Here is a 12,882-nt window from a genome sequence, read left to right as displayed (position 1 = left end):
GAGATTTACTTTTAATGTCTGTAAATACATGTAAACAAATTCCACGTACAAGGAATTACAGTACTATACACTAATATACATATCACATCAGTAAGCATTATTGATTTCTCCCTCAGCAGTTTGTAATGCTTCTATTCAGTGGTTCTCAATTTTTGGGTCCACAGATGTTTTGGCCTTCAACTCCCAGAAATCCTAGGCCAAACACTTGGGAACCCACAGTTTGAGAACTACTGTCTATGTGAACAGCTTAATCCAGACAAGCTGAATTCAGAATTGTGGGGAAAAAACTTCAGAAAGAGTGTTTGATCTTACTTTGTGTGTTTCTCTTTAGGTCTATAATTTACTTTTTTTTCCTCATAGGAGAAAGGCTTTTCCCACCACCATCTGGTCTGAGTTATTCAAGTTGGTTTTGTGTTGAACATTTTAGTACAGCCCCAAGTTACCATCCAGTCAGGCTCCTTACTGTTGTAAGACGAGCAAACAGTTCTGAACAGCATTATATATGCCTAGCTATAGTCCTTTCTGTAAAAGACCGGTCATTGATTGTTTCAACAAAAGAAGAGCTTCTTCAAAACTATGGTAAGAAGCTTGCTATATTATTTTTATTGTTCAACATGTTTTCTAAGTTTTTGTCAGGCTTGGTTGAGATGTAATGATCCTGCTCCAACAAACCACTATTTGGTTCATGGATTGATAGATGACGTTGAGCTGTAATTTAGGGTGTCTGTAATCTAGCACTCCTAACTTCCAATCCTGATCTGTAAAGTGCCCTAAAATTACAATTTTCTAATTTAGGCATCACAGGAATTGGTGATTGTAACAAATCAGGCAAACTTGCACACAGGAGTGGAATAGGGAGAGAATGCTTGAGTTAATTTGCTCCTTCCTGCTGTGTATGATCAGTGTTTGTTGCAATAGGAAAATTACTTTGAAATTAAACCTAGAAATATACTTAATTACTCTTAAATAGTTCCTTAATTATTATGCTTTCATTCTGAATTATTACACAGTAAATAAAATCTGACATATCATTTTCTTTCTTTTTTGCATGGAGGTGATCTACTGTTCTTAAACATGATGTTGGTAGTGATTTTAAAAATCAATCAACATTGCTCTACTCACTTCATGTGCTAAATATACACATAGTGTGATCTATTATTTTTTGCTCCATCTGTTTCTTTATTTGTGAATTGTAGCTTTATTATTAATTTTGAGGTTAGACTACATTGTGATGTTGCATATCTTTCTATTTCGGATTTAAACCGGAGTTGATGCAGAGCAGAGACAGTTTTTTCCCCTGAATTATTAACTTGGCAACAGAAACATATGTTTTGAAGTGTTATTTTGCTTTCAGTTGATGACTTTGGTGAAGAATCTTCTTGCTATGAGATCCTCCCTTGCTGTGCTCGTTTTCGTTGTGGTGATCATATAGTAGAAGGCCAGTGGCATCATATGGTTCTGGTGATGAGCAAGGGCATGCTGAAAAACAGCACTGCTGCACTCTACATTGATGGGCAACTTATTAATACTGTAAAAGTAAGTAGATTTTGTGGCATTCTAACCCTTACTGATAATATATACGAAGTACTGTGAACTCTCTCTAAAGTGCTATTATAGTTGCAGTACAATATGACCTGTATGTCTATATGTATCATTCTGTATCTACGGTGGGGATACACTGATTGACTTAAATTGATTCTGAGCTCATGTTATCATTCATATGAAGTGAGGTTGTGCTGTCATCTTTGTTGATCATATCTAAAATAATTGCCATGTGTTCCTACTGAGGAATTAGTGCTATATTGCCTTCCAACTCCCATCCATCCTAGGCAGCATAGGCAGTGGAAAAGGATCAACTGATTTTGAAACTTCTTATTGTATTTCAAAAGTAGTTCAGGGTGTGGCCACAGAGGAAGTGTTGTTATAAAAGTTCAGAGATTCTTTTATTACTTGGAAATAACTAAGTCATTGTGTGTAACCCTCCCAATATTGTTGGACTACAGTTCCCATCAGTTGTAGCCTGTATATCAAATAGGGAAAGATGATAAGAGCTGTAGGCGAATAACATCTTGAAGCTACATCTTTCTCATCCCTGGTATAACTTTAAGTTTAAGAAAGCAACCTTTACTCCCGTCTACATGCTATCTTAAAACAGTTTCAAAATATTTTAATGTGCATATTTTAGGTGTGTGCATGCGTATGTGTGTGTATGTAATATATGCATGTATATATTATAAATCATATAAAAAACACAGGCCAAAAAACAGGGTGGAAATTTAAAATGCACATGGATAGAATTTCTCTGTGAACTTGCTGCTCAAAATGTACCTATAACCTAGAATAAGGAAAAAAAAACTTACAATTGATACATATGCTCCATGGAGTCTCCATACAGAAATCAAGCTATGCTTATTATTTTTACTGACAGAACTTTATATCCTGGTGAACATGAGTTGCCCAGTAGTAACTTTCTATCTTTTTGAAAACTTAAGTTACCTTTTTCCCCCTCAGGGGATCTCTTCCACTTGACTAGCCCTGTACAGTTTATAGAATAGTCATGTTAGTAGAAAGAGTAAACTGTCTCTTTCAATCTTAAGGAGAGTGAACCATCTAGAATTAGAAATTCAGTTCTGCACTAGAGACATGAAGTTATGTATCATCATCCATTAGACTGAGTTGGTTTCCAATATTAGCAATTTCTTTCTTTGCATTTTTTCACTTTTACAGTGGCTCTGTGCTCTTAACACCAGCACATGTGGAAGGCAGCTTTAATAAATGAAATAATGTTTTGGGGCAAATATTAAAGTGATGTCATTAACCAGTGTAATATAAATAAATAAATATTCTATAAAATATGCATGATGATCCTGTACTAATGGTGAGGTGAATTGACAGTTTGCATACTAAATCATGTATCTTTCTGATCAGCACTGTTTTTTATTTGCAGCTTCACTATATTCACAGTAGTCCTGGTGGTTCAAGTTGTGCTAACCCACCAGTAGTCAGTACAGTTTATGCCTATATAGGCACACCACCCGCCCAGCGCCAGCTCTCGTCACTCATTTGGCGTTTGGGGCCAACTCATTTCTTAGAAGATGTCTTGCCCCCATCAAGTGTTAGCACAGTTTATGAACTGGGACCAAACTATGTGGGAAGCTTCCAAGCAGTATACATGCCATGTAAGTAAAACTAATTATAGTGTGCATGTGTGTACATGTAGGGAAGTTTCAGAGTGTGACAGATTCCTTTCCAAATCTATAAAAATTCTGATATTTATGCAAATATTCAACAGTATTTTGAGAAGGAGTCCCCTTTTTGTGTACTGCAGGAACCATTATAACTTATAGCCTATAAATGAAAAAAGAAAAGGGGAACTTTCTTGTGTGCATAAGACAAGTTAGGCTCCTCTTCTGTACTTAGAGTATTTGCTGGGGATCATTCCCCATTAAGTATAAATAACTTCACAGGATATCTGAATAGATAAGATGTTGTGATACTAGCTGTTTTGACGTGATGTGGAAAACTTAAAAGCAAAATATATTAACCAATTGAATGCCTTCAGTTGGTATACTTTTTGAGAGCTCCTCTCCACTTCTTAAATTTGGATGCCTTCTTTCTGCCTTATCTTAAGATTTAGAACACTTTCTAAGTGTTGGCATTAGGATATTGTCTTTCAGTTCATATATATCTATGCACCTGTCTTCTAGTGTTTAGGTTGATTCTTTAGCAAAATATAGACTAACCTTGTCAACTTCCCACTTATATATTATTCCAGTTGGCAATGCAATAAAGGAAGGGGTGAAGGCTTTCTTTAATTTCATAGTTATTGTAGAATTTTACCTAAACACTTCTTGGGTCTTCTTATCTGCTATATTGCACCAGATCACAATCACAATGAGTTGCATTTTCTTATTTTAAAGGTAAAGATTCCAAACCAGAAGGTATCAGTCCATCTCCAATATCATTGCTACCAGAGGAGAAAGTGTCTTTTGGTCTCTATGCACTATCTGTTTCCTCACTGACAGTGGCAAGGATTAGAAAAGTTTATAACAAATTGGACAGTAAAGCGATAGCCAAGCAGGTAGGTTTGGTCACTTTTTGCATTTGACTAGTTTTATGATTTAAGAGATAGTGTAACATGTAGCTGTGGGCGTCCCAGAAACCTTTAGATTGAGGCCTTATCCTATATTACATATACAGAAGTGAGCACTGCTTATGCTGGATTAGTTATAGAACTAGAGCCCATGTCTGTCTGTATTTTGGGACTAGATTGGGGCTGAATAATTTAATATTGACATAGTCTTACTTGTTAGTTCCTAAGTGTGTCCTTGTAACCTATACAGCAAGACAAAGATCCTTGCCTAGCTAGATGTATATGGGTTGTCCAATCTTGAATTCCATCCCCTTCTACTGAGCCTATCATTGCAAATGTGAGAACTAACTATATAGTCCAGTGTATTGTAAACATTCCTACTTAGTGCAAAGGTACTATAGATTCTAGCTAAAGTCTACCTATATATGTGTGTGTATACATAGAAAGAGAGATTTCAGTTTCCCTTTGATATAAGCTGGAAGTGCAACAGGTGAATTAACAGTTTAGAAAATTTAGAAATATTAACACAAAATTGGTTTTGATGGAATTTGGAACTAGTCCCCGTCCCCCTCGGGGTGGGTAAATGCTATCTGTAGTCTAATTTTAAACATAACTTGGAACTATGGGTTTAACTAAACCTGAATTGAACAACCAAGAAGTATCAACAATGATCAGATCAGTAATCTGAGCAGAATTAAACTTTGTATGTTAACATCCTTACACCTTAATTTGTGAGTTAATTGTTCGTAAAGCCTGGTTGTTAGAATTGATCATTGTTCTGGCATTTTGCTGAAATGCATAAAGCATTATTTCTGTTGAAACTCTTTAACTTATCCATTTTATTTATTTTAATTAGTTGGTTGTTTCATCTCATGAGAACGCCACTCCAGTGAAACTGCTCCACAATTCAGGAGGGCATCTGAATGGACCTGCACGTACAATTGGTGCAGCTCTGATAGGATATTTGGGTGAGATAACATACAGCTCTTCCATGTGCTTAGTTTCAGTGTTTGTGCAATTTAACAGATGTGTATGCATGGAGATGTGTATGATTTCCTTTCTTCCATGTGATGGAGAATCCTTATGTGTATCTAAATTATTCCAAATTCTCTCTGATTTGATTCATGCCTTTTGGATTTTCATTGTGGTGATATCATCCTCTACACAAGATAAAATATATAACTGCACAAGATTGGAAGTAATCTCACATCGTTTGACATATATGTCTGAATGCTTACTGCCGTGCTTAACTGTTACTTCTTTAGTAATCACCCTGGTCTAAGAACTATATACCTCTCAACAACTTTTGCCAATTCCTGGTATCCAGAGTACTGGTTTTGTAATTGATCCTAAGACTTTGTCTATACAGAAATGGAAAATTCTTTTGTCCTTGGAATGTTCCTATATGACCCTCTCGTTTCTGAACAGTGTGTACTTGATGGTGCATATGGGCATTTTTCAATAATCACATAAAGGTATTAGTTGTGATTGTGTTAGTTATTGGGCTGCTAGTCCCATTTTTTTTATCAGAAATGGGAAAAACATTTAGTACTAATTTGGAAAGGATCTGCACCCATCTTGAATTGCATCTGGCCTTTTAATAATCTCTTCACTATTTTTCTGTTTAAGGGAGGGAGGGGAATGTGTGTTATTGAACAGCTGCTCCCGTCATCCCTTACCTTATATTGGCTAAGATTGCGGAATTTGACTTTCAACTGAAATTTCATTTTCTTGTTTACCTGCTATACTCACCACAGAGATGTTATCATTTTTCATTGTAATTAAAAAGTACTAGTAATAAAAATGTAGCACATATACTGTTAATACACATTTGCTAATTTCTCTTCATATTTTTGTAATGGGCAATGGAGTAGTGTGTAATTTTTTTTAAAGCAACTGTGCATTGTACTTTATCTCATTGATTACATTTTTAATTTTCTTTTATTGTCGCCTTATGTTCAGGTGTAAGAACTTTTGTCCCTAAGCCTGTTGCCACTACATTGCAGTATATTGGTGGAGCTGCTGCCATTCTTGGCCTGGTAGCCATGGCATCAGATGTAGAGGGGCTTTATGCTGCTGTGAAGGCTCTTGTGTGTGTGGTAAAGAGCAACCCTCTGGCTAGCAAAGAAATGGAAAGAATCAAAGGTTACCAGGTAAGTGGGAAGTTGAACACTCGCTCATATGGATTGAACATGTGTATGATTTAGCACTAGCAGGCATTCATACTTCAACAAAAGAAATATCTTACATCTCACCTTAAAATCAGTTGCATGCTTCCGCAGGATGCCTTTCCTGTAATAGTTTCAAGAAGGACAGCTTTATGGTGAAAGTAAATACTGTGGTCAGCATGTCAAATCTGTGACATCTGCTAGCTCAGCAGAGTCTCTTATCAGCTGTCAAATCAAAGGAAGAACACACAGGAGCCCGAAGAGAAGTAAATGAAGAGAAGCTTCTATTGTTAGGCTAATCAAGGGCATTGTACCATCTGTGTTTGTTGAAGGGCATTTGATTTCTTTGGCTATTATTTAAAAACCTACCAATTAGTTTGGACAAATGGAATGGGCTTTTCCGTATTCTTCATGTGAATTCTTCTCTGTTTTAAATCTGAGATCCTGTCCACTGCAGTGAGCTTTCATGTGTACCATATGACTGGGGAAATGCCATTGTGTTCATAGCCCATTTGCACCTTGGCTTATAAACACATATAGTCAGTAGGAGTCCTAATTACTGATGGTGCAGACATATACATAATTGCTCTGAGGCCACTTTATGAGATGCTCTGACTATATTTGGTTCAATTTCCATAAGCAACTAGATGCTGTCATTTTGGAATAGATAAATATTCATGGGGCATGAACATCAGCTTTAGAAATCATTTCCTTCTAATAACGAAACATTCAGTAAACATTTTGAAATCTCAAGGTAATGAATTCAGAAATGTTGAGAATTTGTATTTTAAAATGCAGCTGCCTGCACTTTCCTGGATTCACTTCCTATTATATCTGTTTGAACAGTCAAAGTTTAAATTATAAAAGCCTCTCACTGTTGCTTTACTTTTCACCCATTGCAGTTTGAATAAATTCTTTTGACAAGTCTGAATTCCATGTGGAACTAGTAGCTAGCAGAAATCCAAGAATACTCTCTTCAGTTCAGAATGCCTGCTATTCTGGGGCTAATGCCAATTTCATCTTTTTCACTCTTCCATTGTCATTCTTGGTATTCAGTTCACTACAAAGGAGTGTACTTGATCTCTGAATTGAAGAAAATATGTCCATGTGAATGGCTTTGCCCTACGGGATAACTTTTTAAAAAATCCTTGAATATACTGTGGTTGATATATCTTTTGTCTGTAAAATGCCATGAGAACTATAAAAGAGGGGAAATCCTTAGAACTCATTGTTCCTGTTTTGATGCCTTTTGTTTCAGTTATTGGCAATGCTTTTAAAGAAGAAGCGCTCTCTTCTGAACAGCCACATTCTCCACCTGACCTTTTCCTTGGTGGGGACTGTTGACAGCGGGCATGAAACATCAATTATTCCAAATTCAACTGCCTTCCAGGACCTACTTTGTGACTTTGAGGTACTCGGGGCATCTGTGAATGCTGACAATTATTAGGCTTATTAACAAAGCCAGGGCAACTGTGCTTCTTGAAAGAAAAAGAACACCACTGAAACACATTGCTTTTAAGGACTTTTCATGTGCCTTAAATTCTGTGCAGTACTTTTTGCAGTTGCCATGCAGAGAGAAACTGAATCACTAATCATGTGGACTGATTGTAATGTAAGCTACTAAAATACACAACACCATTTTGTTTCATGCAGAAGGTGAGGCTTAAACTGATCCTCTTTACAAAATAGCACCTTTCCTTCCAGAGAATGCTTTGTAGCTATTTTAATAGGAAAGTGCAATGTGGAAAGCTTTGTGTTGTAAATTTGCACAGAATATTTGTTTATCGGATTTGGTTTTTAATGAAGCATAAGGAAAGAAGGATGCCCTGTCAAGGACTCCCAAACTTTACCTTTCACATCCCTGCGTTGTAGATCAGGCTGTCCTAAACATACCATCAAAATCTTAGGAAGTTGTTGGAGTACTTAACCAGAAAGGTGTGGTGCAAAAGTAGATTTCACACACACAAAATAGCGTAGGATTTAACTCAGACTATCTCAAATGTGTCTTCCTAATACTGCAGATATGAGAGGGTGTTCTCGCTCCTGTTACTGTATTGCTGCTTGCAATTTTTAAATTAATTAAATCGCTTATTCTCTTTGTTGTGCTCTGTACTGTAATAATGAACATTTTTCTCATAGTTCAGTACAATATGAGCTATAGCCACATATTATAGGTATTGGTGTTCGTGGTTTTTGGAGAGCTAATCAATTTTATGGGATTATTCAATGTATATATTATTTTGACATCAGATGGTAATTTCCCTCACGCCCACAGATTATCACACCAATTTCTTACATAAATGAATAATGAAAACATTACATTGTGTCATCTTTAACTACTTTTCAGGTATAATATTCCTTTGCATGTTCTTTAATGTTAATTCTCTGGAGATGTCATGGTTGGATTAATGATTTGACAACTGATCTAGTATGGAAAGAAAAGAACAATTGTTAAAATATTGTGATAGTACAATTTGGGCTGTGAAAAATGGGAAGGGAATACTAATACAGAAACAACTGTCTTTCATTGTGATTATATGCAGTCACTTGGCTAAACTGAATAGCATATAACAGTCATAAATTTTATGTTTTGTATTGTAGGTATGGCTTCATGCACCTTACGAACTTCATCTTTCATTATTTGAACATTTCATTGAACTTCTTACTGAATCCAGGTAAATCAACAGCATAGTTTGTGTTATGAACAAACTTGTAAGATGATTTCATAAGCTACCATATATACTTGAGTATAAGCAGATCTGAATATAATCCAAGGCATCTAATTTTACCACAAAAAACTGGGAAAACTTATTGACTCAAGTATTAGCCGAGGATGGGAAATGCAGCAGCTACTGGTAAATTTCAAAATAAAAATAGATACCAATAAAATTATATTTAGGCATCTGTAGATTAAATGTTTTTGAATATTTACCATATTTCAAAGAAAAACAGTAAACTAGCTCTGTAAGTAGAAAGGCAGGGTCAACAAAAACAATATGATATCAAGAATGACTTTATTATAATAATAATAAAACTACATTTGTATCCCGTCTTATCTCCCCATGGGGACTCCAGCTGGCTTCCAACCGTAACAGGCAAAAATTCAATGCCTATATAAACAATGCAGAGCTAGATATAAATCTAGAATTATATATATTAATTTCACATATGCAGTTCCCCCTGAAACATTTGTAAATCCTCTCTATATATGTGCATTTCCCTCCTGCAATATTTGCAAGCCCCATATACCTATGTTTATATCTATCTAGACATCTTTCTCGCTATATGTGTGTGTGTGTGTGCATTTCCCCTGCAATATTTGAAAGGCCTTTATATCTGTATTCATATCTGGACATGTCTATATATATGTGTGTGTGCATTTCCACCATGTTATATTTGCAAGCTCTATATATCTATATTTATATCTATCTATCTAGACATCTCTCTTTATATAGATCATTATATTTATATAGGATTTGCAGAGACTTGCAAACATGTGAGGGGAAAATTCATATATAAAAATAATTATACATATAGACATAGATATACAGGTACATGGAAATCTCTATCCTATATGTGTATAGGATTTGCAAAGACCTGCAAACTTATGAGGGGGGAAATCATATATAAAATTAATGTATATAGATAAATACAGATATATAGGTACACAGCGATTGCAAAAGCTTGCAAGGGGAAATGCCTCTCTCTCTCTCTCTCTCTCTCTCTCTCTCTCTCTCTCTCTCTCTCTCTCTCTCTATATATATATATATATATATATATATATATATATATATATATATATATATATATAGAGAATCTGTAGGAGAGATTAACAAATATTTCAGGGGAAAATGCTTTTATAAGATTAACGGATATATGTATTTTCTTCTTCCTGACTTGCAAGGCCTCTCTTCCCCTCCTTAACCTTTTCAAAACATTTCCCTTGGTTAAGAGTGAGGGAGGCTTTGGAAAAATAAACACACTGATAAGGGAGAAAAATATGTAATCAATTGCAAGCAATGGTCTCCAGGCTCCATTGCCAGCTTGACCTTGACCCCGACCCCATTATAAGCCAAAGGAGGCTTTTTCAGCTCAAAAAGGGGGTTGAAAAACTCAGCTTATCTTCAATCATTTTGTGAATTTGTAGACATCCTTCTTGGAATGTCTTCTAGAAAAAAAAGTTGTGGTGGAGAGGATTAATAAAGATAAATAGATGTAATTTCATTTCAAAAGTCAAATTATCATTAGATAATGTGATTGCAACCCTGTTGTAGGTGCCTAGCCATATCTACTTCTGATTTAGTGCCTTTTGAGTATGAATTGCTTTCCAGAAGTGACTCATGGTATTTTTCAAACACAAGTTATAATATAAGGGACTGTACACAAATCAATGAGAATTTCTTATTTACTAAACTGTCTCCCCTTTTTTCAGTGAGGCAGCAAAGAATGCAAAATTGATGAGGGAGTTCCAGCTAATCCCGAAACTGTTGCTGACTCTACGCGATATGTCTTTGTCTCAACCAACAATTGCTGCTATTAGCAATGTACTGAGCTATTTGCTTCAAGGATTCCCCAGCAGCAACGATCTACTCAGGTACCATGGATTCACTCTTGAGTTTATTCCTGCAAATACCAGAGGGTGTGGTTGCATGTCTCTTTCTGTGAGAACACACTTTCTTTTTCATTACTCCTTACTTCCCCTGCGTAGAAATAAAGCTCTTTTATGTGAGCATGAGTATGCATGAGGAAGAGAAGGAATCTTTGTCCTAAAAATAAGCAGGATTATATCTTATTGGCCTAGAAAACATAAATATCCCTAATAAGCTTGTTTATGCTTTTGAAATGTAATGATCTATGTCAGGTTGCGCAAGTCTTAAATTGGTCAGAATCCATTTCACAAGTAATTTGGATGTGGTGTTCCTCTCACCCTTGCCCTACTTACAGTATTCACATATTTTTTTAGATAGTATCCGTAACTGTATTTGTTATGCAGGATAAACAATTTGAGATATGGTTGAAATTGACCACTGTTTTACATATATTAGTAAAGGTAAAGGTTTCCCTTTGACATTAAGTCTAGTCAAATCCAACTCTGGGGGGTGGTGCTCATGTCCATTTCTAAGCCGAAGAGCTGGCATTGGGCCAGCATGACTTCATGGAACATCGTTACCTTCCGGCCGGAGCGATACCTTTTGATCTATTCAAATTTGCATGTTTTCGAACCACTAGATTGGCATAAGCTGGGACTAATGATGGAAGCTCACCCATCATTCGAACTGCCGACTTTTCAAACTGCTGACCTTTTGGTCAGCAAGTTCCGCAGCTCAGTGGTTCAACCCACTGCGCCATCACAGCCCACATTAACATTTATTATTATTATTACATATATTATTAATAATAATTTTATTTCTTATCTGCCTCTCCTTGTGGCTAAAGGTGGAGTACAACATAACTAAAAACACATAATCATTATAATAAATATACATATTAAAATGTATTTCTACAAAATACATTTATTAAAATGCACAGAACAATGTTTAAATTATAGCGGAACCAAGATGTGAGTTTAAAATTGATGATGAAAACTGGCTGGGTAGGCTGAGTTAGGCTTAGTAGGCAGCTCCAATAAATGTCAGTATGAACATTTTCGTTTTTAAAAAACACCTCTTAGTAATATTTATTTTTACTCTGCTGTTGATACCGAGAAACAACAAATTAAACTCCATCTGTCACACATACGCATGCCATTTCTCCCCCCTCTATTCTTCAAGGTTTGGACAGTTCATCTCTTCTACTTTGCCTACATTTGCAGTCTGTGAGAAATTTGTAGTCATGGAGATGATCAGTGAAGAAAAGCTTGATACTGGTAAGTAGGTTCAAGGGAAATAGTGGAAAAAGGAGAACTCACTTGTGACGTGTTCTCTCATTACCATGGATGATCACCTCTCTTTTAGTAGACTTATAGTTTCTAACTTTAGAATGGTCATCTTGTAGTAATGTACTCAAGTACTGTTGCTCATATCTTATGTATTTTCTATTCATTATGCTTTATGATCAATATGTGTGAAAGATGTATCTTGATCCAAGTGAGGTGAATTGGTCATTGTGGTAGAAAATGTGTGATCTCTTTTGATTTTGCTCAAAAGGTGCCAAAAAGCTTATATTGGCATGTCTTGAAATGTCTACCAAACAAAGTAATACAATTGCAGGTAGTGTCCAGTAAATAAGTTGGTTAAATGTTTTGATACAATATGGGTGGATAGGTTAGAAATAGCTCCATCATGCCTGCAAAGCCTGGAATGTGTCTTATTCATTTTTGCCCAGAAGAATCGTTTCAATTCAGACTTGCTTTGTAGAATTAGTTTTTATGCAATTTGCTCTTCACTGCAAATTTACTGATGAACTCTTCTCTTTTCTGTCTGTGGTTCCATTCAATTCTGTACTCCAGGGAAAAATATTTCATATGGAGAAATCCTGTTTAAGTAGGTTTCAGCCTTATAATGTTTATTAATTTCAGAAAAATATTTGAAACTAGCCATATTATGTGTGTTTTTACATGCATTATACACATCTATACGTTTTGTTGAAAACTGACATTATCTTAGATAATAGAGTACTTGT

The 12,882-nt window shown here is 35.6% G+C and overlaps 1 protein-coding gene across 5 annotated transcripts in view; it reads left to right on the top strand.

Annotated features, from left to right (window-relative positions):
- wdfy3 (WD repeat and FYVE domain containing 3) overlaps positions 1–12,882 on the top strand; it is a 156,980-nt gene that overhangs the window by 85,976 nt on the left and 58,122 nt on the right. For all 5 annotated transcript variants that reach the window (XM_062981749.1, XM_062981746.1, XM_062981748.1 and 2 more), the window contains 10 exons: positions 361–579; positions 1,355–1,536; positions 2,948–3,179; positions 3,921–4,081; positions 4,950–5,061; positions 6,056–6,246; positions 7,520–7,672; positions 8,863–8,936; positions 10,694–10,855; positions 12,033–12,127. In XM_062981749.1, coding sequence (XP_062837819.1) covers positions 361–579; positions 1,355–1,536; positions 2,948–3,179; positions 3,921–4,081; positions 4,950–5,061; positions 6,056–6,246; positions 7,520–7,672; positions 8,863–8,936; positions 10,694–10,855; positions 12,033–12,127 — 1,581 coding nt within the window. The remainder of the gene's footprint in view (positions 1–360; positions 580–1,354; positions 1,537–2,947; positions 3,180–3,920; positions 4,082–4,949; positions 5,062–6,055; positions 6,247–7,519; positions 7,673–8,862; positions 8,937–10,693; positions 10,856–12,032; positions 12,128–12,882) is intronic.

The sequence above is a fragment of the Anolis carolinensis genome, chromosome 5 (genome assembly GCF_035594765.1).
Source record: "Anolis carolinensis isolate JA03-04 chromosome 5, rAnoCar3.1.pri, whole genome shotgun sequence".
Classification (NCBI taxonomy): Eukaryota; Metazoa; Chordata; class Lepidosauria; order Squamata; family Dactyloidae; genus Anolis; species Anolis carolinensis.
The sequence above is the reverse complement of the archived record's forward strand: the minus strand, read 5'-3'. Positions and strand labels throughout refer to the sequence as shown.